Raw genomic sequence first — 27,413 nt, 5'->3', positions numbered from 1 at the left:
ATGCACTATCAGCACAATACTGAAATGTGAGACAATGCCATCAGACTAGGGTGCCTGTATGTAGCCTCAGCATTAAATACATAGCAGCTGAGGGCTCAGAAACTCCAGCTAGCTGTTTTTACACGGTCCTAGGTCGTGCCGGATTTAGCGACCGACAGTTTTTACACACCTAAAGATAATAGAGTAGCACTGTGTGATGTAAAGCCACAGAAAACAAGTAGCTGCTTGACGCTTTACAGCGGGGAACAAATGTATTAACAGTCAAATTCATCACGGTATACAATTGAGGTAAAAAAAACATCGTCATGACCTTACACACATGCCAGTCATACAATCACTTCCAGAAAAAGCAATCTCATGACCAGCCCTCATGAATTAAGATGGCCTACTTAAAAAGAGAGCACAAGATATGAGGTGAGGTGAATATCTTTTTATTTTGGCTTTTGAACATCAGAAGTACATTATTTAGAATGTTTTTATCATATATATTTCTAAATGTCTAATTGGACATAAAAAATGAAGACTAAAACGTGAAGACTACTCGTGCTGAAACAGTAGGCCTAGCCTATCCGGCACGATTGAAGATCCCCACAAAAGGAATGTCTACTTTTGTGTTTGGAACACTACTAGTTTAACATAATACGGTACTAATAATGTAAAAATCAGTACAGCTGTATTAACTTCTCACGGGGGACAGAAATCTACATTTTGATTTCTTCCTCAATCTAAGCCCCTTATTGATAACACACAGTAAGGCAAAATTATGAAGGCCTTGTTGGCTGACTAAAGCTGGCTTCCTGTAGAGAATGCATCACCGCCAGTGCTATTAAGGCATCAGACCAGGCATAGGAGCACTGGCGGTAGAAGTCAATGATCCATACAGGTTATAACATCTCTCTATGTATCTGGTGTTATTTACCACTGAGTCGTCGGCATACAGTCCTCTGATGGGAGGAAACCACTGGAACATCCTAGAAGGTTTCATAGTCATGAAAGAGGACGTTTCATGCGATTTGTAGAACATTTCCAAATTGCCCTTCTGTCAAGTGCGTTACATAAAATCATTCCCAGAACGTGACTAAGAATGACCCTTACAACCCCCGCCCCCTTCACTTCAAATAAATGTTCTTGTTTTAATATACTTAATCTCTCACTCTACTGTCTCCCCCTGCCTCTTTCTCTCTCACCCATCTGTCTCTTTCCCTCCCTCTCCCCCCCTCTCTCTCTCTAAGCAGTGGGTATCCAGACACTCTTCCACTGGACAGCCTGTCTCCACATCTCTTCCAGGAGTGAGGCATGAGGCTGGGCCCAGTCTCTCCCTCCATCCTCCTCCTGGCAGTGGAGCCACAGGCTCTTCAGAGGGCTGGCACACATGTGCTGTAGGAACTGGCAACCCTGTGTGTGTGTGTGAGAGAGAGATTACACAGCTCATTTATACACTCTACTGGAATGCAATTAAGTGCTATTTGTTGTTGTGTGAGTATACAGGGGTCAAACACACCTCCATACTCCCCCAGTACCATACGGCCTTGATGACACTGTGATTGGCTAGAGCCTGGGTCAGCTGATCTCTGCCACCAGTTATAATGCTGACCACGCCTCCTGGAAGATCTGAGGACTGGAGAACCTAGAGAGACAGGTAACAGATGTGTTTGGGCGAAAATACATGCACACACACACACACACGCAACAGTATACACAAGCGAGCGTGTGCACACAAGTACACAGTTGAATCAAAATGTCAGGGGGCAGGACAGAACTCACCTGGATGAATTCTAGAGCAGGCAGAGGGTACTTTGGACTGGGCACCATGACGACAGCATTGCCCATGGCAACAGCTGCTGCCAGCAGGGAGACCATAGAGAGGAGGGGGGAGGAGTCAGGGAGAACCACACCCACCACTCCAAGAGCCTCAGGGATGGACAGAGCCGAACCGGACTGTGGGACGGACTAGAGAAAAGGAGGTTAGAGAAGAGACACTTTATTTACAGTATGACCTCCTGAAGTGGAGAGGCTTTGTTGGTGGCCTGTGTGCCAGCCAGAACGTTGAGGGTGCGTGAGTAAGTGTTGAACACAAACAGCCACTAGTATTATACAGAAGTTACTACTATTAGGACAGAATACATAACAAAGTCTCACCAGAACTCCGCCCCTTTCCTTATCACAGCGGGCGGCCCAATCACAGAGCTGAGCGATGCTCAGCTCCACCTCCATGTCCGCCTTCTCCAATGAGAGGCCTGTCTGGGAGTGGAGTGACACGGCCATGTCCCGTCTCTTCAGCTCCAAGGTCTCAGCCAGAGAGAAGAGGCACTGAGCTCGGGCCACAGGGCTCTTCTTCATCCAACTGTCAGGAGAGCGAGAGAAAATATGCACAGAACACAAAACATTATTAACACCTGCTCTTTCCATGACAGACTGACCAGGTGAATCCAGCTGAAAGCTATGATCCCTTATTGATGTCACTTGTTAAACCCACTTCAAATCAGTGTAGATGAAGGGGAGGGGCCAGGTTAAGGAAGGATTTTTAAGTCTTGAGACAAGGATTGTGTATGTGTGCCATTCAGAGGGTGAATGGGCAAGACTAAAAAAATGTAAGTGCCTTTGAACAGGGTATGGTAGTAGGTGCCAGGCGCACCGGTTTGTGTCAAGAACTGCCACGCTGCAGGGTTTTTCACACTCAACAGTTTCCCGTGTGTTAAAGAATGGCCCACCACCCAAAAGACATCCAGCTAACTTGACACAACTGTGGGAAGCATTGGAGTCAACATGGGCCAGCATCCCTGTGGAACACATGACCCCTTGTAGAGTCCACGCCCCGACTAATTGAGGCTGTTGTGAAGGCAAACGGGGATGCAACTCAATATTAGGAAGGTGTTCCTAATGTTTGGTATACTCAGCGTAAATCACACACAGACCCAGACTCATATGCATTTTCTTTTCAAACTCCTTTCATGCCAGTCACTTCGAAAGAGAGATGAGAGAAGGCATTTATATGTGATAGTCCATACAGTATAGAGCCCAGAGTAAGATTAATGCTCCACTAAACGTACTCCGTAACCGCCTTCACCACACCGCAGAGGGCTCTGCAAAGAGAATGCGGTGCTTGCCAGAGTTAAAGGGAAAGGGGGACAACTAGTGAGTTGCAGAACTGAATGCACTCACCCGAAACGGGTCTTCCTCATTTAACCCAACCCCTCTGAATCAGAGAGGTGCGGGGAGCGGAGACCAACAGAGACAACGCTAGATTCACATTAAAACACAGCTCACTTACATACTCTACTGGAATACAATGAAGTGCTTTATTGTTGGTGTGTCTCCCCCCAATATGTCAGTATACAGGGGTCAAACACACCTCCATACTGCCCCAGTATCATACGGCCCTGACGACACTGTCGGTGACGTTTGGTCGATACAAATCCAGCTTAGAGCAGAGCTTACCCAGGTTGGACCTTAATGGCCGCCTCCACGGCGTTGCGAACGTCTTTCCTCCCCCCGTCGGGACAGTAGGCGAGAACAGTTCCCCCTGGTGCCAGGACACACACGCTGCTGCCAGACTCAGACTTACACTGCTTCCCCCCCACATACTGCAGATAGGAACGAGGGGTACTGAAGGAGAGATAGAAACAGGGAGGGAGGGAAAGAGGGAATTAAGAACATTACAAGTGACTGAATAAGTACAAAGGCAACTTTTAAAAGAAGTCTCGGGAAGACAGACACACACACACACACACCTGGATGAATTCGATCCCTCTGGAATGATGGCCGCTGATGCCGCCGTTCCAAACTTGGAGTAATCAACAGAGGCTGGAGAGGAGCGGGGTAGAGGAGGAGAGGAGGAAGGGCGGAGGAATTGGAACAGACCCTGGAAAAGAGAAGGAGTCATTTAGGAGACACTCGGACATAAGGCACACTGTCTACAAACAACCTATAGCCCGACACTCTAGAAGGCATGTGTGAATATCAGAAAAGATTGGATAATTACAAGCATTATCAACAAAATTCCCTCTGGACAGGGACAGAACATGGCTATTCTCCATACCTCCTTCCCTCCATCGATGCAGTTGCCACTCTCCTTGTGGCCAGAGCTAGGCAGGGAAGGGTCCATCACAGAGTGGGAGTTCACCCACACTGTACCCACAGACAGGCTGGGGAGAGAGGTTCGAGGAAGGGTTAATAAGGTGTGTATGTGTTATATCTCATAGTCCATTTGTCAGGTGGCTTCTGGGTGATAGGAATTATACATCTAACGCAGAGAGGACACCACACTAAATGTCTTCAGCCATGGTGACTTGAGATTAATATTGGGAGACCAAGATGGTGTGTGTGTGTGTGTGTGTCCTGTACCTCTTGGCAGCCTCCAGGGCCAGAGTTAGGTCTTCAGTCCAGAGAGAGGCAGCCTGGCCGTGAGGGCTGTGGTTCCCTGTCAAGACAGATAAACAGATGGATAGATGAGTGTTTCATTAGTGGTTGGTGTGGTCATAGAAACCGTATGGTGTGGTCCTCCTTACCCAGAGTGACGCCCTCCCCGTGGCTCCTGAAGGAGAGGAGGGGTAACAGAGGCCCGGGGGATGGGGTCACCACACAGGTGCAGGAGGGGGCTACTCCACACAGCACCGTGGGGGGATAGGCAGCACCGGAGGAGGGCGGGGGACACGGCTGGATCAGCTGATACAAGCAAAATACAATTAGGTTACCATTTACTTAAAAAAATATATATATATTAATTAAAAAGGCCATTTTTATTAATTGTGCTCAACACCATATCTAACAAAATGATGGTACAAACAAAGAAAATGCAAATGACAAAAAGCAAGATGAAATAGTCCATATAGTCCAAGATGGAATTCTGAGTTGCAGTATTTGGAACTTGCATTGGATTTACTGCCTTCAGGTCTTCTTGAAATGTTATGATTATTTTGCTCACTGCAGTGCTTGATCAAAATGCTTGTACAAAATTTTGCCCTCCTATGGCCTAATTGGTATTGAGTGACTGATGTCCCCCACCTATACTAAGAATGTACGCTATGAAAGTAACACATCATTTACCAGGAAGTAGCCTTGTAGTTTTCTAACTTTTGTAGGCTTTTTTTGTAGGGTTTTTCACACACAACAGTTTCCCATGTGTTACCAATAATGGTCCAGCGCCCAAAGGACATCCAGCCAACTTGACAACTGTGGGGGTCAACATTGGCCCGAGTAAACGAAAGGGTGCTGGTTTGAATCCCCAAGCCGACAAGGTGAAAAATCCGTCGATGTCCCCTTGAGCAAGGCACTTAACCCTAACTGCTCCTGTAAGTCACTCTGGATAAGAGCGTCTCCTAAACGACTCAAACGTTCAATGTAAATATCGTGACTGACCGTGGCCCCCTGCTGTTGGGCCTCCTGTACTGCAGCGTCCACCAGCCTTCGGTCCCCCTCGGCCAGGAGAGGAACACTCTTCATCCCTGCCATCCGAACCTTCAGACGGGCTACGACACTGTCCAACACTGACTCCTGGACACACAGCATCCACTGGTACTGAGGGAGGAGGGTGAGAAAGAGAGCAAAATAAAGATATGGGGGGGGGGGGGGTTATTTTATTAGTCTACTGTTCAGATAAGTCATATAGGCCTACTGAGTCAGAGAGGGGGCTTTAAATGGGAGCTTTAATTATTTCTTTTTTTTTGGTGTGAGGGAGAGGTACAGATCGGTCATACTGTACAACACTGACCACCTGTGGCCATGGTTCGAATTGCATCTTGTTCTTTCACAGGAATCTCTTGAATCATTCAATGATTTGGCTTTAAAAAAAAAAACACGAGCGAGAAAAGAAATCCATCTGTTTCACCTCTCTGTTCTTCTTAAAGGCGGTCTCGATCACTCCATCCACGGCACTGTCGATATCGGCAGACTCAAAGATGATGAAGGGACAGGTGGCTCCGAGGGAGAGGGAGAGAGAGACGGGAACACCCATGCCTGCTGTGGCCCTGCACAGAATCTCTCCATCCTGAAAAAGAAGGAAAGAAGAGATTGGAGGGAAGTTACTAGTTCGTGTGAGAGAGAGAGAGAAAAGAGGAAGTTCAATCAAAAGCACAGACACACACGACTGTCACGGGACAACTGTCAAACTCACTGCCGCACCAAATGGAAAACGTTCACGTCACACAGCTAATTGCAGTCCCATTACATTTACATAGAATTCTGGTCATTCGGCAGACCCTCTTATCCGGAGCGACTTACAGTCAGTGGTTTCAACTAGGGTAGATAAAACAACCGCATAGCACAGTCATAGCAAGTGAAAACATTCCTCTGATAAAGAAGCTATCAGTGAAATGAGAGCTAGTGAGAAGATGCACGAGCAGATGCATACAGGAAAAAGACATCAACAAGGAGGCATAAGCACTACTGACTAACACATTGGTTTGAGTGTGTGTGTGTGTGTGTCCACCTTTTTGTTGCCACTGTAAGTGACATAGCTGACATGCGGGTTTTGTGCCACTTTAGAACCCAGCGACAAAACGTTGCCCGTCACCACATTCAGCGCCCCCGCAGGAAGTCCCGCCTCCACAAACAGCTGAGCCAATAACAGAACAGGAGGCGCTGTCCCCACGCCAGGGATCGCCACCACTGCGTTGCCTGGGAAACAGAAACGTTAAGGTCACAAACGGTAGAGTAAAAGCTTTACCTTCCCGAAGGGAATCTTTGTCAGGGTAGAAGGTGACAGGGTCCGTTTTGAAACGCCCCCCCCCCCCCATGACTTTCTAGGTAATTGACCTTTGGTCATGGTGATTAGATAGCCTGGATCTGTGACTCTCTGTGTGTGTGTGTGTGTGTGTGTGTGTGTGTGTGTGTGTGTGTGTGTGTGTGTGTGTGTGTGTGTGTGTGTGTGTGTGATACCCATGGCCAGTGCAGGTAAGACTTTCAGCATGAGAGAGTAGAGAGAACAGTCATCAGAGACAACCACTACCACCACACCTGAAAGACACAAACACAAGAGAACATTCAACACACACACACACACTTCACAAATCACAGTTGTACAATACTCAAGGAAAGATCTCCACGACGTCCATGCACACGCGGATAAAGATTCACTTACAAACACGCGCACACTACGCATGGCCTTACCACGTGGTGTCCAGTCGGGAATGAGTGAGTCTCTGAGCTGAGCCCAGCCGGAGTAGTACTGCAGCAGTCTGACCAGTGCTGAAGGGGAACTGGGAGACTGGGCCAGGTCACACAGCTCTGACAGACACTGACCGTGTCTCTGGAGGCCACTCACCAACCTGACACACACACACGATGGACGCACACACGCAAGCACGCGCGAAGAGACAGACGTTATAGAGATAATACAGAGCATTTCTCAAAATGCTAACTTGAATTTGCCCGGCATAAATATTAGATATTAAATTGTGGTCTGTAGTGTAGTGTTTATGGTTGCGATGGCGCCTAGTGCCAGCCTTGGTAGTTTACTCCTGCAAAATGATCCGGAATTATTAGTTTTTAAAATGTGCATTGTTTATCAACTACTTGTTGTTGTTGTTGTTGTTATAGCTTACCAGGTATAGAAGACAGGAATCTCATTTTAAAAGGTTTTTACTAACATTGTTAAATTAGCTGACACATTTGGCTACTTCTCCAATCAACTAGCTAATTGTTTGGATTCAAATGCCAGACTAGCTAGATCGTCATTTCAACTCATCTCCCACGGACAGGACTGAAGTCTGCACCAAAAGATTCAGAAATGGCAGCACACCTCCACTGATTATGATTCCGCAGAAGTTTTGCACATATTAAAAACAACCCTGTGTGAGAAGCTGGAGAACAGCCTCTTTCAATATGGGACCCGGTACCAGACTATTTAACAAACGTCTACTGTGTGCACTCCTAATGAGTGCAGTAGAACATGCACACCGGAGTTGGATGCTAAAGTACACTGGGCCTCAGGGCAACTCCCAAAGTCATTCAGCTTGGGTATTTTAAAAATGCAAAAATCCAGAAACAACAAGAGCTTTTAATGCTGAATGACGTGGTCACTGATAGAGGTCTGGACTTTCTGCCTCATTGAGACTTGGCATCAGCGCAATGAGTATATCTTCCCTCAACCAATGCGCTGCAACTGGCCACACCGACCTGGACTGTCCTCTCACATCCGGATGGAGTGGAGGATTGGCTGTAAATCTACAGGACTGACTATTGTGAAGTCTACTCCAGTTACCAGCTGTCTCATCTTTTGAACGCGTGGCTTTCAAGATAACTGGCTCTGCGTCAGTACTGGCTGTGTTGATTAAAAAAATTATTATAATAACTATAATAAAAAAATATTTAAAAAAAAATATATATATTATTAAAAAAAATAAAAAATAAAAAAATAGGCCTCCAAAGCTCAACTGACTTTCTTGCTGGACTATCCGAGCTATGAACACTCCTAAGTCTTGTGCCCTGCTATGCTAGTGCTTGGTGATTTCAACATACATGTCGACTCCCCTGACTGCAGTCTCTCTACTGGCATGGCTGATGTTCTGGATAACTTTGGACTCTAACAGCATGTGGACTTTGCCACCCACGACAAAGGCCATTACACTAGAGCTGGTCTGTAATCAGAGGCGTGGATCTGGCCAAACTGGATGGAATTATGCCAGGCCTGTCCGACCACAAACTCATCACCTTCGCCCTAGCTATTCCTCTGCCCACTCAGCCCAAGAAACGCTCTATAGGAGTCTTAAAACTATAAAACACAGCCACAGCCCATCTCCAACCTGCCAGTTACTGACTCTGTGGCTCAATACAACACTCCCTTGGCCTCCAAACTTGATGAAGTTGCTCCTTTGAAAACGTCTTTCCCCATATCTTCTCCCTGGTACACCGAGGAGCTTACGCTCTCTCAAAGCAACTGGCCGTCGTCTAGAACGGCAGTGAAAGAAAACTGGGCTAACTCTCACGTGCAGATGTTTGAGCGACATCAGAAAGACTACAAACAGGCCTTAAAGCTCAGACATCCTACTACTACTCCCAACTGATCCGCAACGGCAGTGGAAACTATTGGGTGCGCTCTCCGACTGGGAGCAAGCTCCTCCGGCCTCAGCCTCCCCAGAACAGTGCAATCAATACCTGTGCTTCCAAAGCCAAATTGAAAACATCAACACCCCCATTCTGTCCTCTCCAGCCCCTGTAGTTGATCTAGCCGGACCTCTGCTCCCTGAGTCAAGGTTCTCCACCTTCACCACAATCACTGCAGCTAATGTAACCAAACTGGTTAGAACAAAATGAGGCCCACCACTTGCTCACTTGACCCTGTCACCACCTCCCTTGTCAAAACCTGCTTACCTGCTCTGGAGCCTTTCACGGAAATCATCAACACTTTCCTCACCACTGGATGTGTCCCTCCTCAGCTCAAACTCGCTGCAGTCATACCAGTACTTAAAAAGCCTGGTTCTGACCCTGACAACCTCTAGAACTACAGGCCCATCTTCAACCTGCCATTTCTGAGTAAGCTTATCGAACACGACATCTGGCCACTCACAACCTATTCGAGCCCTTCCAGCTGGGCATCAGAGCTGGACACAGCTCATGAATGCCGGCTCTGGGGCTGCCAGCACCCTCATAGTGCTGGACCTCAGTGCAGCATTCCAGTCACTGTCAGGGCTGGAGAGTCTCTGGCCTCGTTTAAGGCACATGCTAAAGACTGAGCTGTTCAGAAAAGCTTTCAAAGACCTACGTTAATTCTGTTCTCCTGACGACACCTGTATATAGCTTTGAGTGTGGTCCGCTTACAATGTTCTGTGTTTCTGATTGTTACTATTTTATTTTGTATTATTTTCTTCAACGTCTTGGGTGAGAAAAGCCCTTTACATTAAGTATTATTAGTGTGTATCTCAGTGAGCCATTGACAGACGTAAAGGGGTGTAGTGTGTATCAGTGAACCCTAGACAGAGGTAAAGGGGTGGTGTGTAGCTACTTGAGTAGAGTCTTGGCTCTGAGATGACAGGGGAGAGCACTCCAGTACTTGAAGCCACTGGCCCCAGAGGACACAGACAGGGATGCATCCTCATCCACAGCACACACAGTACTACACACAGGACCACCTAGGGAGGGAGTTGGAGAAAAACATGTCAAAATACTATTTTAGTGATGATGCATTTAAAATATAACAAGATAAAACAGTGGGCAGTGGAGGACAAGAGATATAGATAGAACAACAATACTGAATTAAGGGGATAGCTCCACTGTAGGTTCTCTTTTTTACCTGACGAGTCGGTCACATTGCATGTCTGTCTGTCTGCAGAACGGACAAACTTTCCATCGATGAACAGACCGAGAGCACGAGACTGAGACTCAAGCCAAGCCTGAGGAAAGATACAGAGGTATATACATACAATTGAAGTCGGAAGTATACATACACTTAGGTTGCAGTCATTAAAACTTGTTTTTCAACCACTCCACACATTTCTTGCTAACAAACTATAGTTTTGGCGTGTCGGTTAGGACATCTAACCGACTCGCCAAACAATTGTTAACAGACAGATTATTTCACTGTATCACAATTCCAGTGGATCAGAAGTTTACATACACTAAGTTGACTGTGCCTTTAATAGCTTGGAAAATTCCAGAAAATTGTGTGGCTTTAGAAGCTTCTGATAGGCTAATTGACATCATTTTAGTCAATTGGAGGTGTACCTGTGCATGTATTTCAAGGCCTACCTTCAAACTCAGTGCCTCTTTGCTTGACATCATGGGAAAATCAAAAGAAATCAGCCAAGAACTCAGAAAAAAAAATGTAGACCTCCACAAGTCTGGTTCATCCTTGGGAGCAATTTCCAAACACCCGAAGGTACCACGTTCATCTGTACAAACAATAGTACGCTAGTATAAACACCATGGGACCACGCAGCTGTCATACAGCTCAGGAAGGAGACGCGTTCTGTCTCCTAGAGATGAACGTGCTTTGGTGCGAAAAGTGCAAATCAATCCCAGAACAACAGCAAAGGACCATGTGAAGATGCTGGAGGTACAAAAGTATCTATATCCACAGTAAAACGAGTCTTATAAATCGACATAACCTGAAAGGCCGCTCAGCAAGGAAGAAGCCACTGCTCCAAAACCTCCATAAAAAAGCCAGACTACGGTTTGCAATTGCACATGGGGACAAAGATCGTACTTTTTGGAGAAATGTCCTCTGGTCTGATGAAACAAAAATATAACTGTTTGGCCATAATGACCATCGTTATGTTTGGAGGGAAAAGGGGGAGGCTTGCCAGCTGAAGAACACCATCCCAACGTGAAGCACGGGGGTGGCAGCATCATGTTGTGGGGGTGCTTTACTGCAGGAGGGACTGGTGTACTTCACAAAATAGATGGCATCATGAGGCGGGAAAATCGTGTGGATATATTGAAGCAACATCAGTCAGGAAGTTAAAGCTTAGTCGCAAATGGGTGTTTCCAAATGGACAATGACCCCAAGCATACTTCCAAAGTTGTGGCAAAATGACTTAAGGACAACAAAGTCAAGGTATTGGAGTGGCCATCACAAAGCCCTGACCTCAATCCTATAGAAAACTTGTGGGCAGAACTGAAAAAATGTGTGCGAGCAAGGAGGCCTACAAACCTGACTCAGTTACACCAGCTCTGTCAGGAGGAATAGGCCAAAATTCACCCAACTTATTGTGGGAAGCTTGTTGAAGGCTACCCGAAACGTTTGACCCAAACAATTTAAAGGCAATGCTACCAAATACCAATTGAGTGTATGTAAACTTCTGACCCACGGGCCTCCCGGGTGGCGCAGTGGTCTAAGGCACTGCATCGCAGTGCTAGCTGTGCCACCAGAGACTCTGGGTTCGAGCCCAGGCCCTGTCGCAGCCGGCCGCGACCGGGAGGTCCGTGGGGCGACGCACAATAGGCCTAGCGTCGTCCGGGATAGGGAGGGTTTGGCCGGTAGGGATATCCTAGTCTCATCGCGCACTAGCGACTCCCGTGGCGGGACTGGCGCAGTGCGTGCTGACCAGGTCGCTAGGTGTACGGCGTTTCCTCCGACACATTGGTGCAGCTGGCTTCCGGGTTGGATGCGTGCTGTGTTAAGAAGCAGTGCGGCTTGGTTGGGTTGTGTTTCGGAGGACGCATGGCTCTCGACCGTCCTCTCTCCCGAGCCCGTACGGGAGTTGTAGCAATGAGACAAGACAGTAACTACTAACAATTGGATACCACGAAATCGGGGAGAAATGGGGGATAATAAAACATTTTTAAAAATAAACAATTCTGACCCACTGGGACTGTGATGAAAGAAATAAAATCTGAAATAAATAATTCTCTCTACTAAAATTCTGACATTTCACATTCTTAAAATAAAGTGGTGATCCTAACTGACCTAAGACAGGGTATTTTTTACTAGGATTAAATGTTAGTAATTGTGAAAAACTGAGTTCAAATGTATTTGGCTAAGGTGTATGGAAACTTCCAACTTCAACTGTACACACACTACCGTTCAAAAGTTTGGGGTCACCTAGAAATGTCCTTGTACATTAGTGTCTAGTTTGAGAAAAAGACACCTCAAGTCCTCAACTGGCAGCTTCATTAAATAGTACCCGCAAAACACCAGTCTCAACGTCAACAGTGAAGAGGCGACTCTAGGATGCTGGCCTTCTAGGCAGAGTTCCTCTGTCCAGTGTCTGTGTTCTTTTGCCTATCTTTTATTTTTATTGGCCAGTCTGAGACATGGCTTTTTCTCTGCAACTCTGCCTATAAGGGCAGCATCCTGGAGTTGCCTCTTCACTGTGGCGGTCCTCATGAGAGCCAGTTTCATCATAGCGTTTGATGGTTTTTGCTACTGCACTTGAAGAAACGTTCAAAGTTTTTGAAATTTTCCAAAAAGTAATAATGGACATTTCTATTTGCTTATTCAAGGTATTCTTGCCATAATATGGACTTGGTCTTTTACCAATTAGGTATATGTTCTGTATACCACCCCTACCTTGTCACAACACAACTGATTGGCTCAAACACATTAAGGAAAGAAATTCCACAAATTAACTTTTAACAAGGCCCACCTGTTAATTGAAATGCATTCCAGCTGACTACCTCATGAAACTGGTTGAGAGAATGTCAAGAGTGTGCAAAGCTGTCAAGGCAAAGGGTGGCTACTTTGAAGATTCATATTTTGATTTGTTTAATACTATTGGTTACTACATGATTCCATATGTGCTATTTCATAGTTGAGGTCTTCACTATTATTCTACAATTTAGAAAATAATATAAAGAAAGAAAAACCCTGGAATTAGTAGGCGTGTACAAACATTTGACTGGTACTGTATATATTTGTTACTGCTCGGTTAAAACAATCTTGGTTGCCCAACAGCCTAACCACCAAACAATAGACCAGACAACTAATTGGGGTCAGCCCTACTTATAATGTAGGCCTATTAAAATCTGGACAGGTAGACATGAATGAGACCAATTCTGAGTTGGTCACATTTTATTGGCTGCAGAGACAGACACCTCTAACACAGAGAGTAGGGAGGTCAGGATACACTTTTCACTAGTTCCAAGCATCATACTGCACATAATCTAGCAAAAACTACATTTCTGAAACGTAATCTGGACATGTTAGGTGGTTAGCTGTTGAAAGAGACTGCTGTTCTCTACAGAAGATCCCATCCAACTTGATCCCCAAGACCACATCTCACATGACTGCCTTTGAGTTAGTTACCGTAATAAACTTCACATGGTAATAGCCAGCTAACTCCTATAATCTAAAGCATGATGTAAAACGTGACGAGAAAGATAAGTTAAATGTCATTACATGGGTGAAATTCTAACAAAATGTTCTTTATTTCGAGTAAATTGACCTCGAAGGTATGTTTCTTACTACTACTTAGACCTTTCCAACCAATATATCGACACTTGTGCAGCAAATACATTTTTTTGTTTTGTTTTTACCTGAGCAGTAGCGGTGCTGGAACTGCTCGGTCCGTACTCCATAGATTGAAAGATATCGTGTATTGTCTTGGAGGTGCTGCCAGCCATTACACAATGTTGCAAGAAGTAACTTTTAACTTGTATTGATCATCAACAAGAATACTATATATCAGACACTGGCTTGCTTGCTCTGTAGTCCGTCAGCGTGCTAACCAGAAATAATGCTAGCTAGCTTTGCTAACTATGTGGTCTGAGAGTTCAGATATCAAAAGAAAAGTTCCCCACGACGAACTGCAACGTGCTGAATGAAGAAATATTGTTCTTCCCTGTCGCACTAACTCCCCCCTACTTTACTAGCTTCGTCGCTGCCCTCTTTGCTTTAACTAGTCGGACAAAAATCAACTAGCTACCATGTTGTGTACGGTAGTCGGTTTCTACACGGACACATTAGCGTGTGGACCCATGTAGACAATGCGCATGCGCCGATTGTCTGTTCGCTGCTCGTCTGCTCTCCACTTTCGATTTGCTGTCCGGTCTTGTTACTGTCTGTGGTCTTTCTTATTTCAGGCGTTTGTAGATTCTGCATATTATCTCTAAGGAATGTAGTATTTTCTTAATAGAGAGAAAACAGCAGCAACATCGTATGTCAAATAGAGTTATAATAGGTTTATGTTATAAGAGAAGAACTACAATTGCGATACTGAAGTTTTCTGAAGTTACGGTGATAGTAGCTAACGTTAGCTATCGTTTTGGCGGTGTGTGGACTGCCAATGGCGTGTGTAGAGACATCAGGTAGCTAGGTCTGCCAGTGCAATGTCTCATCACTGCAACAACGTTACCAAGTTATCAGTACATTGTCATTGCTAGCTATCATGATTCTGTTCTATTTTACATTCATTATTATTTTTTATGTTGTTTAGATCTATAAGCTGATTTTGGTTAAATGTTTTATTTGTTCTACAGATTACAGAGTAGGAGAGGTCCTGCTGAATAGGTGAGTCACTTTCACAAATACTTAAAAATAACCAGAAAGACGCATCTTATCGACACACCTAGCTGTAAACCTGTGGCTGACCCTGTGCTGCTTCTAGTGGTGGGATAAGTACCCAATTATCATACTTCAGTAATAGAAAATGACTCATGTCTAAGTGAAAGTCTAAGTGAAAGTCACCCAGTAAAATACTACTTGAGTGAAGTATTTGGTTTTAAATGTACTTAAGTATCAAAGTAAATACAATTGCTAAAATATACTTATAGTTGAAGTCAGAAGTTTACATACACCTTAGCCAAATACATTTAAACTCAGTTTTTCACAATTCCTGACATTTAGTCCAAGTAAAAATTCCTTGTCTTAGGTCAGTTAGGATCACCACTTTATTTTAAGAATGTGAAATGTCAGAATTATAGTAGAGAATTATTTATTTCAGCTTTTATTTCTTTCATCACATTCCCAGTGGGTCAGAAGTTTACATACACTCAATTAGTATTTGGTAGCATTGCCTTTAAATTGTTTAACTTGGGTCAAACGTTTTGGGTAGCCTTCCACAAGCTTCCCACAATAAGTTGGGTGAATTTTTGCCCATTCCTCCTGACAGAGCTGGTGTAACTGAGTCAGGTTTGTAGGTCTCCTTGCTCGCACACACTTTTTCAGTTCTGCCCACAGTTTTTCTATAGGATTGAGGTCAGGGCTTTGTGATGGCCACTCCAATACCTTGACTTTGTGGTCCTTAAGCCATTTTGCCACAACTTTGGAAGTATGCTTGGGGTCATTGTCCATTTGGAAACACCCATTTGCGACTAAGCTTTAACTTCCTGACTGATGTCTTGAGATGTTGCTTCAATATATCCACATAATTTTCCTGCCTCATGACGCCATCTATTTTGTGAAGTGCACCAGTCCCTCCTGCGGCAAAGCACCCCCACAACATGATCAAATTTATTTATATAGCCCTTCGTACATCAGCTGATATCTCAGTGCTGTACAGAAACCCAGCCTAAAACCCCAAACAGCAAGCAATGCAGGTGTAGAAGCACGGTGGTTAGGAAAAACTCCCTAGAAAGGCCAAAACCTAGGAAGAAACCAGGCTATGAGGGGTGGCCAGTCCTCTTCTGGCTGTGCCAGGTGGAGATTATAACAGAACATGGCCAAGATGTTCATAAATGACCAGCATGGTCAAATAATAATAATCACAGTAGTTGTTGAGGGTGATGCTGCCACCCCCGTGCTTCACGGTTGGAATGGGGTTCTTCGGCTTGCAAGACTCCCCCTTTTTCCTCCAAACATGACAATGGTCATTATAGCCAAACAGTTCTATTTTTGTTTCATCAGATCAGAGGACATTTTTCCAAAAAGTACAATCTTTGTCCCCATGTGCAGTTGCAAACCGTAGTCTGGCTTTTTTATGGAGGTTTTGGAGCAGTAGCTTCTATCTTGCTGATTGGCCTTTCAGGTGACTTGTTTTACTGTGGATATAGATACTTTTGTATCCGTTTCCTCCAGCATCTTCACAAGGTCCGTTGCTGTTCTGGGATTGATTTACACCTTTCGCACCAAAAGTACGTTCATCTTTAGGAGACAGAACGCGTCTCCTTCCTGAGCAGTATGACGGCTGCGTGGTCCCATGGTGTTTATACTTGCGTACTATTGTTTGTACAGATGAAGGTGGTACCTTCAGGCGTTTGGAAATTGCTCCCAAGGACGAACCATACTTGTGGAGGTCTATAATTTTTTTTCTGAGTTCTTGGCTGATTTCTTTTGATTTTCCCATGATGTCAAGCAAAGAGGCACTGAGTTTGAAGGTAGGCCTTGAAATACATCCACAGTTACACCTCCAATTGACTAAAATGATGTCATTTAGCCTATCAGAAGCTTCTAAAGCCATGACATACTTTTCTGGAATTTTCCAAGCTGTTTAAAGGCACAGTCAACTTAGTGTATGTAAACTTCTGACCAACTGGAATTGTGATACAGTGAATTATACGTGAAATAATCTGTCTGTAAACAATTGTTGGGAAAATTACTTGTGTCATGCATAAAGTAGATGTCCTAACTGACTTGCCAAAACTATAGTTTGTTAACAAGAAATGTGGAGTGGTTGAAAAATGAGTTTTAATGACTCCAAGCTAAGTGTATGTAAACTTCCGACTTCAACTGTAAGTATCAAAAGTTAAATTATAAATAATTTCAAATTCCTTATATTAAGCAAACCAGATGGCACAATTTGTGTGTTATTTAAAAAAAAATACAGATCGCCAGGGGCACACTAACACTAACACAATTTACAAGCAAAGCGTTTGTGTTTAGTGAGTCCACCAGATCAGAGGCAGTAGAGATAACCAGAGATGTTCTCTTGAAAAGTGTGTGAATTGAAGTAAAAAGTACATTATTTTCTTTGGGAATGTAGTGAAGTAAAAGTTGTCAAAAATATAAATAGTAAAGTACAGATACCCCCAAAAACTACTTAAGTAGTACTTTAAAGTATTTAATACCACTGGCTGCTTCCATCCTCTTGCTTGGATGTGTATGCACTTTCCATGGGGTTGGAAATTGACCAAACAGACAGCAAAAAAATGATGTATTCTCTACATTATCAGCTAAGTGCAAGGAAGAAATGAAAACCGTCAGACACTGTGTCGTGACAACAGTAGTTTAGTTTGACACACAGTAGGCAATTTTTTCAATTGAACTAGGCAAGTCAGTTAAGAACAAATTCTTATTTACAATGACGGCCTAGGAACAGTGGGACAGATTTTTACCTTGTCAGCTCGGGGATTCGATCAAGCAACCTTTCGGTTACTGGTCCAACGCTCTAACCACTAGGCTACCGGCTGCCCCAGCCATGTGCTCTAAGGAGTGTTTCTGGACCAGAATGCTCTCTCATCCCCAGAGTGATGCAGGAGCAGCTGGATGAGGTGTCATCAGACGTCCTGGTAGTGGTCTCCACAGAAACCCAGGAGGCGGAGAGTGATCAGGAGCAGAAGATTGTGTCACAGCTAGCCATGATGATACGGACCATCGGAGACGCCGTCAAGAAGGATGGGAAGCTGGACGAGTCAGTTGCCATTGCTTTGTGTCTTACAGTACCTGTTCAATTTCTCAAACTGTTATTCTTGTGAATTCACATTGATGAATTTGATGCAAAGACTACCCAGCAAACTGGGAACATTCCCATAACATTATCTAAGAATCACATTAAGTTCTAGTTAGGGCTATATCTAACATTAGCCTTTTCTTCTTCAGAAAAAATTAAATATCCTTGGGATGTTCTCCTAACATTCACTAAAATGTTGTGCAGAACATTTGTAATAATCACAACAGGACATTCCCCAAATGTTCTCATTAGATTTACAGGTAATGTAATAACCAAAACTAAATGTCTTCTGTGAACTTTCTTGCAACATCAGGCAAAATGTTTTATACAAACACTGTATAATCATCAGCTCAACTGGACAGGTTTTGTGTTATGAGAACATTTGCCGCAACCTAACGAATGTTCTGGGAACCAATTTTTGGTTTGCTGTGTAGGTAAACAAATATGAATATAGAGTACACTACCGGTCAAAAGTTTTAGAACACCTACTCATTCAAGGGTTTTTCTTTATTTTTACTATTTTCTACATTATAGAATACTAGTGAAGACATCAAAACTTTGAAATAACACACACGGAGTCACGTAGTAACCAAAGAAGTGTTATACAAATGAAAATATATTTAATATTTGAGATTCTTCAAATAGCCACCCTTTGCCTTGACGACAGCTTTGCACACTCTTGGCATTCTCTCAATCAGCTTCACCTGGAATGCTTTTCCAACAGTGTTGAAGGAGTTCTCACATATGCTGAGCACTTGTTGGCAGCTTTTCCTTCACTCTGCGTTCCGACTTATCGCAAACCATCTCAATTGGGTTGAGGTCGGGTGATTGTGGAGGCCAGGTGATCTGATGCAGCACTCCATCACCCTCCTTCTTGGTAAAATAGCCTTTACACAGCCTGGAGGTGTGTTGGGTCATTGTCCTGTTGAAAAACAAATGATAGTCCCACTAAGCGCAAACCAGATGGGTTGGCATATCGCTGCAGAATGCTGTGATAGCCATGCTGGTTAAGTGTGCCTTGAATTCTAAATAAATCACAGACAGCAAAGCATCCCAACACCATCATACCCCCTCCTCCTCCTCCTCCATGCTTTACGGTGGGAAATACACATGCGGAGAGCATCCGTTCACCCACACCGCGTTTCACAGACACGGCGGTTGGAACCAAAACTTTCCAATTTGGACTCCAGACCAAAGGACATATTTCCACTTTAGTAGTGGTTTCTTTGCAGTAATTTGTGCATGAAAGCCTTATTCACACAGTCTCATCTGAACAGTTGATGTTGAGATGTGTCTGTCACTTGAACTCATTTTTTTGGGCTGCAATTTCTGAGGCTGGTAACTCTAATGAACTTCTCCTCTCCAGCAGAGGTAACACTGGGTCTTCCTTTCCTGTGGCGGTCCTCATGAGAGCCGGTTTCATCATAGCACTTGACGGTTTTTGCGACTGCACTTGAAGAAACTTTCAAAGTTCTAGAAATGTTCCGTTTTGACTGACCTTCATATCGTAATGATGGACTGTTGTTTCTCTTTGCTTATTTGAGCTGTTCTTGCCATAATAGGGCTATCTTCTGTATACCCCTCCCCTTGTCACAACACATCTGATTGGCTCAACGCATTAAGAAGGAAAGAAATTCCACAAATTAACTTTTAAGAAGGCACACCTGTTAATTGAAATGCATTCCAGGTGACTAACTCATGAAGATGGTTGAGAGAATGTCAAGAGTGTGCAAATCTGTCATCAAGGAAAAGGGTGGCTGTTTGAAGAATCTCAAATATAACATATATTTTGATTTGTTTAACACTTTTCTGGTTACTACATGATTCCATATGTGTTATTTCACAGTTTGTTTTGATGTCTTCACTATTATTCTACAGTAGTTAAAAATAAAGAAAACCCTTGAATGAGTAGGTGTGACCCAACTTTTGACTGGTACTGTATGTGTGTCTATCTGTGTGTTAGTTTACAATGGTCTAAGTCAGTAGTCTAATTCCTACCCTACCTCCAGTGCGATAGATGGAATGGTGGGGAAAATGACCAGCAAGACCAGCTACTGGAAGTTGGTAGAAAAGGTATTTGAGGACAGTCAAATCACCTGGGAGAGAATTGCTGTGCTGTTTTACGTAGCAGGGAGGATAGCTGTCAAGGTATGTTATACAGTTTTCTTGTTACTTTGTACTGTACATCCAATAATAATAATAATAACAATCAGTGTGTGTGTATTAAATCACTCTTTTTGTCTCTGTTAGGTGGTGATTGCTAACATCCCCCAGTTAGTGAAGGACATTCTGACGTGGACTCTGGAGTACTTCAGAAACAAATTACTGGATTGGATCCAGAAACATGGAGGATGGGTAAGCTATGGATACCATCAGAGGCTGCCCCCAAGTGTTTCCCCTTTGTATTAAAATAAACCAAATTGGCAATATTCTATATTGATATAAACTTGGTATTGGTTGTAGAGTAGTGGCGCAGTGGTCTAGGCACTGCATCTCAGTGCAAGAGGCGTCACTATTGTCCCTGGTTCGAATCCAGGCGGAATCACATCCGGCCGTGATTGGGAGTCCCATAGGGCAGTGCACAATTGGCCAAGCCCTGGCCGGGATAGGCCGTCATTGTAAATAAGAATTTGTTCTTAACTGACAACCCAAGTTAATTAAAGGGTACATAAAAAAAATGATGTGGTTTTAACTATTGTTAGAGAAAACGGAACTTGGATTGTCATTGATTTCTTTCTTTCTGCCCCCTTTCTTTTCTCCTCTTTCTCTTCTCTCCCTTTCTCCTCGTCTTTCTTTGTTCCCCCTCTTTCTCTTTTCCCCCCTATCTTTCTCTCTACCCAGATGAACAGTTTTGCTGAGCTGGCACGTGTGCAGGTGGAGAAGATGTCCTCTATGAGCGCCTGGTCCTCAGGGATCATCCTGGTCTTCCTCGGAGGTGTCATACTGGGTAGTGTTATCACCTGGAAACTGGCCAGGAGGACCTGACACACACACACACACAGTTCCACTCCAGTTCAAACGCAATTGTGTGACATGACACGCAAACGCGTGGGCGTGCACACACACAAATACATTTGTTTACCTAGTCCATGTATTATTAGTTACCTACCTTCTGGTTTGCTCAGGATAAATAAGATGACCAGATGCTGCTGAAAGTGGTGTTGGAGAGCCAGTAGGAGGCAATCTTTCCTCTGGTAAAAAAAAGAAAGAAAAGAAATCCCAGTACAAAGATTGGGGGCATTCCCCCGTGTAGGGTGCTGTCTTTTGGATTGGACATTAAAACATGTCCTGACTCTCTGTGGTCAGTAAAGATCCCATGGCACATATTGTATGAGAGGGGTGTTAACCCTGATGTCCTGGCTAAATTCCCAATCTGGCCCTCATACCATCACGGTCACCTAATCATCCCCAGTTTACAATTGGCTCATTCATCCCCCCTCCTCTCCCCTGCAACTATTCCCCAGGTGGTTGCTGTAAGTGAGAATGTGTTCTCAGTCAAACTTACCTGGTAAAATAAGTCTTAAATAAAATTAAACTCCTTTTTATCAGTGCCTTCAAAAAGTATTTACACCCCTTGACTTTTTCCACATTCTATAGTTTTACAGTGGGATTAAAAGGGATTTAATGCATTTTTTGGTCAATGATCTACACAAAATACTCTATACATCTCTGCACTTAGCAAAAGAGTGTCATCTGCACTGCTATTTTAGTCATCAGTTAATCTGACTTTTCTCTCATCATTGATTTAGTTGAATTATTTCAGTAATTTTAGGGTTTTCTGTGTAGTTGTCTAATGTTGGTGTGGCAAATTATTTTAAACACCATTATTGCACACACAATGAGTCCATGCAACTTATTATGGGACTTGTTAAGCACATTTTTACTCCTGAACTTATTTAGGCTTGCCATAGCAAAGGGGTTGAATACTTATTGACTCGAGACATTTCAGCGTTTTCATTTTTTATTAATTAGTAAAAGAAAATCTAAAAACATAATTCCACTTTGAAATTATGGTGTATTGTGTGTGGATCAATGACACAGAATCTCAATGTAATCCATTTTAAATTCAGGCTGTATCACAAAGGAGTGTGAATACGTTCTGAAGGCACTGTGTATATATTGACCTACAGTAATGAAACCAAAGTGTTGGGGCAGAGCTCAGTACATTTTGTCTCACTACCCTTACGGGAAAAAATACATGAATTTCACGTGTTTAACATGTGATCTTATGGGAAGTTAATGTGATAACATGTTAAAGCAACACGTGATAATATGAAATTGCAAAATATCAACATGTGATACTAAGAAACTACACCTCACAACATTTGAAAGTCTTTCATGTGTGACTCTGCAATTCACGTGTGAGGTGAAAACATGATATTCTCACATATGAAAGGGTGGTGTGAACTCTGTTGAATACATGTGAACAACTGGTTTCACATGTGAACAACTGAGGTCACATGTGTCTCTTTTTTTTGTTTTCAAATGTGAACATTTCTGCTCAACATGTGAACAGTTATTTCACGTGTAAATATGATTTCAAATGTGATTTTCACGTGAAACTGCAACAACAAAAATGTATATGATATGAAGTCTTCCAAAACCACATGGTTTCAAATGATTTCACATGTGAAATTTCACGTGAAATATTTGTTTGGTACCTTCTCGGGATACAGAATAAATTGGAACAAGAGTGAATTAATGCCCATACGGTTACAAAACACCTCCTGGCTAGAACATCTTCCACTTAAGTTATCTTCAGAAAAATTGACCTATCTAGGAATTGTAGTTACCAAACAATATTCCTTACTATTTAAAGAGAATTTCCCCTCGCTGATGCAAAAACTAAAAACAAACATACAATTTTGGAGAACTCTCCCAATTTCTCTGCTCGGAAGAATTAATGCCATTAAAATGGTCTTCCTCCCACAACTGCTCTACCTATACCAGAACATCCCAGTATTCATACCTAAATCCTTTCATAAACAACTGGACTCAATTATCAATCCTTTCATCTGGGATTATAAAACACACAGGATAGGTAAAAAACACCTCTGCAAATCCAAGATGGAAGGAGGATTGTCTCTCCCAAATTTTATATTTTATTACTGGGCCGCTAACCTCCGTGCGGTTACGTTTTTGCTGGATGACGCACGTCCGTCACCCACCTGGCTTAGTATGGAGCGTGAGGAGTGTCACCCCTTCTCTATTGGTGCTGTGATTTTGTCGCCTGTCAATCTGGAGAGGTCACTTTATCGTAACAATCCTATTATACATAGCACAGTCCGAATCTGGAAGCAAATTAAAACCCACTTTGAGCTTAGACCAATGTCATTCATGCTCCCTGTTGCCAGGAACCCCTCCTTTGCCCCCTCCAACCTTGATAACACCTTTGAGCAATGGGGAGAGTTGGGGATAAGTACCATAGGGGATTTATATATAGAAGGGACCTTTGCTTCCTTTGAGTTGCTGAGGGAAACTTATAATCTTCCCAGAAATAACTTTTTCAGATACCTACAAATCAGAGACTATGTTAGGAAACACCTCCCAACATTTGGGAACGCTAAGCCTTCCATGTTTGACGGATGCATAAAAACATCCCCCACCTCAGACAAACTGATATCTCGTTTATATGACTCTTTTCAATCGGTTAGCACACCCTCTACAGAGGCCATTAAGGCAAAATGGGAGGAAGAACTAGGGACTGACATTTCGATGGCAGACTGGGAAGATAGCTTGGAGTATATCCACACCTGCTCCATTAACTCCAGACATCGGCTCATACAATTCAAGGTATTGCACAGATTACACTATTCCAAAACCAAACTGCATAGGATATTTCCTGATACATCCCCTTTGTGTGATAAATGTCAGGCTGCACAGGGTACACTTCTCCACTGCTTTGCCCTATGCTCTAGCTTGCATGGTTACTGGTGTGGAATTTTTAGGATCCTCTCTGAAGTTCTGGAGACTTCAATTGACCCAGACCCGCTTCTGATAATCCTGGGAGTGTCCGATTCCCTAATCGGACTAACCAACCCCCAAAAACAACTCATCTCTTACAGTCTCATTTCGGCAAAAAAACTAATCTTGTTGTTCTGGAAAAAGAGGGAAGCGCCCACTACCAAATTATGGCTCAGCGAATTGGCAAACACTGTACACTTAGAAAGGATTAGATATATTCTGATCAATAAATTATTAACATTTGATCAGATCTGGCAGCCTTTCCTCTCTTACTTGGACCATTCGGCGCTGTGAATTTGTACTTTTTAAACGCACTCTCCATTGTAATATTTTAATCCACCTCTGGGCAGCACGTGCTGGCACCGCCACCCGAGCAGCGGGGAGGGGTATAAGGGGAAGGGATAAGGGGGGGGAGGGATAAAGGGGGGGAATAAGGGGGGGGTGACACCCACCCTCTTTCTTTCTACCTGTCCTTGTTTTGTATGTCTTGTTTTGTAATACTTGTTTTGTACCCAGAACTCTGGATCTTTTTATTTCTGTCTGCTCTTTTATGTTTAGTTAAAAATTGTATACCTGCCTTTCATACCTATACACCATTCCTGTGTGTGTTCAATAAAAATATTTGAAAGAAATTTCACGTGAAATAAAATGTTATATGTGGAAATTTCACATGTGAAATCATGTGGTTTTTCCCATAAGGGTATATCATCATGTTTGTTGGTATCCTGCTAGACTAGGGTATCTGCCTGAAATGAGAAACCAGTGTAAGCATAACAGACAGCCAAGCATCATGTTATGTGATTGGTTTTAACAGAGAGGTCATTATTTTTCAATACAATATTATACAGAAATAATACATGAATACCGATTGAATCTTTAGGTTTATGAAAATGTATGAAACATGTATTTTGATTACAAAATAACGTCTGGAACGTTTGACTTGAATGTATAATGTATTAAATGTGACATTTTATTAGGATAAACAAAATACATATGAGTTGACGATGATGTTTGTTCTGCAATAATCATGTTTTAACTATGACCCCTTAAAGTACTCAACATGAGTCAGTCAGCTCCATAATATCAGTCGTGATGCTAAATGTACAAAAAAATGCACAGGACACAAATAGAAAATTTTGGCATAAGCTTTTAATATTTTTATAGAGTTTTTGACGTTTTCTCTTTAAATTGGATTTGTTTGTTTTTCCAGTTAATTTTGTGGGTATTTTGTTTTATTATTCTTGTTTTATTTTCCTATCTGTAAAGGAGAAGAGTTTTTCAGTTTAATTAGCATTCACTTTCAAACTTTCATACTTTTAATAATAGAACTGTGTTTAAGTGTCTCTTTTTTCACAAACTTGGTTAAATTATTACTGTTTATTCATATTTTTTTCTTTACACATTTCAAAAATATAAAAGGTAAATAATAAACATTCCATTGAAATATATTTTATACAGTTCTTGATTCTTTTTATTTTTTTCCTGTGTTATGACATTAAAATTGTATCCAGCATCAGTCTTTATAGCATAAACCCCATTCAGTGTTATTGTAGTAACCTTCTCTTCTTCCTTCTCTGTCTTCCCTCTCTTTCTCCCCTGATAGGAAAGTGGCATGGCTGCACCCAGTGCCTTATTCGCTTAGCGGCGATGTAGTCACAACAGTTGGCAGGACCAATAGAAACATTAGCTGCATTGGCGCTAGTAGTGCAATGTTCTTTCAAATGTAAAATTCATAACACAAATCACCGACAACATGAATCAGACAAGAGTAAACAAAGGCACCAAATGATAAGAAATGAAGTAGAAACACCAAATAATGAAAATGAACAGAAAACAACTGATACAAATGAAGCAAAACAATGATATTGACGTATCTAGAGGGGTAGATTAATAGAAACGTCTACTGTTAAAGACAGAAGAAGTGACAGGCAGAATGATATATAGAGATGTACAGATGCAAAAGACAGATGGACATGTAAAAATGGAACAGCATGGACAGATTGGCACAATGCTACTAGCACTGCTGAGATCTCCCAAACTGTTGTATGTGTATCAAGAAAGATATCGGACTCATGAAACTGAGCCTATTTCACCTTCCCTTTCAAGTGCAATACACATAGAAAGATGGCCAGTGTATTTCTACCAATTCAGTCAAGCCACACTGCAGTAAACAAAAAATATGACAACAAAAAAATGAACATAAAACAGTGATATAGACATTTTTTTTTAAAAGAGTGTTTCAGTTTGCATATTCCCCCCCCCCCCCCCCCCCCCCCCCCATCATCTCACCACTGGCTGACAGAGAAAGAGGAAGACAGAGATTTCCGGTCGAAAAGAGAGTTACTTCATTCTGGCCATTCACAAATAGGTTAAGTCGTCTTTTTTTTCTCTCTCCCACGCATGCATTAGAATTCAACTTCAAACAATATGTTAGAAAAACACAACAACAAGGATGCAAAAAGAGCTTCTTCCTCGAAAATGTGTAGAGAAAGAGAAAGAGAAGGGGGATAGGAGACGGAGATGAGAGGGAGGAAGATGTCGGGGAAAGAGAATATAGGACAGCGGGGTTTCTGGCTTTACTCTGCTCCTTTCTTGATATGTTTTGTATTTGGGTTTCAAGTAAAGTTATGCAAGTGTTGAGCTGTCCATCCTCTCAAGTGGGCGTGGAGGAGGATCACACACACCCCCCACCTGCACAACGTGTCTTCTGGTAGCACACACACACACATACATTCGCACTGACACACAGTGGTAGTAAAGTCATTCACATAAGATGGCGGTTATTCACAGTATAGTCACCACCTGTTTTGTGAAAACCCATCCCGAAACTCAGGGAGACTAGATGTGTATGCATGCTTTAAAATCAAGATGAAAACAATACAGAATAAAGTATTTAACAGGTTCCTTTTTTTTTTTTTTTTACAGGTGGTAAGGTTGCTTTGACAGTAAGTTTAGGGAAATGGCTTTGGACTCCCCCACAAAATCAAGGGTTTGGAACAAATTATTGCTCTGACAATAGACCCACCCTCCCCCTGACATTTTAAATGGAACGGTCTATGTTTCCATTTAACGTGTCTGTGTGGGGTGTGCTACCAGAAGGTTGATGGGGGGGTATGATCCATTCACCTCTGTCTTTAGCTGTATCTAAGCCAGTTGTGCCCATCCCCTCTTCGTCCCATCCACCTTGCACCCGATCCCTCTCCTTCTCTACCTCACAAACAATCATTTCCATCTTCAGAATGAAATGTCTAGTAGTGATGCGACCTTCCATAATCTATGGTTACTTATCGCTATCATTTCAAATCACTCTTTTTGTAACAAACATCGTGCCATAATAAACTTTTTTTGGAAAGGGAGAGAGTGAGAGAAGGAGTAGGCAGGAGTTGAGAGGGAGAAGGAATGAATGTGAAAGGGATGGGGGTCGAGGAGAAGGAAAAGGGGGAGGAATCAGACATAAGGTGATGAATG

The 27,413-nt window shown here is 42.9% G+C and overlaps 2 protein-coding genes across 2 annotated transcripts; one reads left to right on the top strand and one right to left on the bottom strand.

Moving 5' to 3' along the window:
• Positions 1 to 415: 415 nt before the first annotated feature.
• Positions 416 to 14,341, bottom strand: aldh16a1 (aldehyde dehydrogenase 16 family, member A1). The gene is made up of 17 exons (XM_055882329.1): positions 13,912 to 14,341; positions 10,229 to 10,328; positions 9,941 to 10,067; positions 7,108 to 7,265; positions 6,877 to 6,954; positions 6,428 to 6,615; positions 5,828 to 5,986; positions 5,359 to 5,517; positions 4,509 to 4,665; positions 4,345 to 4,420; positions 4,040 to 4,145; positions 3,732 to 3,862; positions 3,439 to 3,606; positions 2,140 to 2,344; positions 1,765 to 1,950; positions 1,502 to 1,627; positions 416 to 1,395 (listed from the first exon to the last, which is right to left on the bottom strand). Exons 1-17 carry the CDS (start codon positions 13,996 to 13,998, stop codon positions 1,228 to 1,230), a joined length of 2,379 nt encoding a protein of 792 aa, XP_055738304.1. The 5' UTR covers positions 13,999 to 14,341; the 3' UTR covers positions 416 to 1,227.
• Positions 14,342 to 14,352: 11 nt separating this feature from the next.
• On the top strand, positions 14,353 to 21,283 carry baxb (BCL2 associated X, apoptosis regulator b). Its single transcript, XM_055882342.1, has 6 exons — positions 14,353 to 14,682; positions 14,854 to 14,884; positions 17,778 to 17,942; positions 19,991 to 20,129; positions 20,232 to 20,336; positions 20,823 to 21,283. Exons 1-6 carry the CDS (start codon positions 14,661 to 14,663, stop codon positions 20,964 to 20,966), a joined length of 606 nt encoding a protein of 201 aa, XP_055738317.1. The 5' UTR covers positions 14,353 to 14,660; the 3' UTR covers positions 20,967 to 21,283.
• Positions 21,284 to 27,413: the final 6,130 nt, after the last annotated feature.

Source organism: Salvelinus fontinalis, chromosome 2 (assembly GCF_029448725.1).
Source record: "Salvelinus fontinalis isolate EN_2023a chromosome 2, ASM2944872v1, whole genome shotgun sequence".
Classification (NCBI taxonomy): Eukaryota; Metazoa; Chordata; class Actinopteri; order Salmoniformes; family Salmonidae; genus Salvelinus; species Salvelinus fontinalis.
Note: the sequence above shows the minus strand (reverse complement) of the source record. Positions and strands in the feature narration are given on the sequence as shown.

Excerpts from the sequence above, each read along its gene's own strand:
- aldh16a1 (XM_055882329.1), bottom strand. The coding sequence starts at position 13,998 with ATGGCTGGCAGCACCTCCAAGACAATACACGATATCTTTCAATCTATG. Across the intron at positions 10,068-10,228 it reads CAATGTGACCGACTCGTCAG|GTGGTCCTGTGTGTAGTACT; the intron begins GTAAAAAAGAGA and ends CTCCCTCCCTAG. Across the intron at positions 1,396-1,501 it reads GGTACTGGGGGAGTATGGAG|GGTTGCCAGTTCCTACAGCA; the intron begins GTGTGTTTGACC and ends ACACACACACAG.
- baxb (XM_055882342.1), top strand. The coding sequence starts at position 14,661 with ATGGCGTGTGTAGAGACATCAG. Across the intron at positions 14,885-17,777 it reads GGAGAGGTCCTGCTGAATAG|AGTGATGCAGGAGCAGCTGG; the intron begins GTGAGTCACTTT and ends TCTCATCCCCAG. Across the intron at positions 17,943-19,990 it reads AAGGATGGGAAGCTGGACGA|TGCGATAGATGGAATGGTGG; the intron begins GTCAGTTGCCAT and ends CCCTACCTCCAG.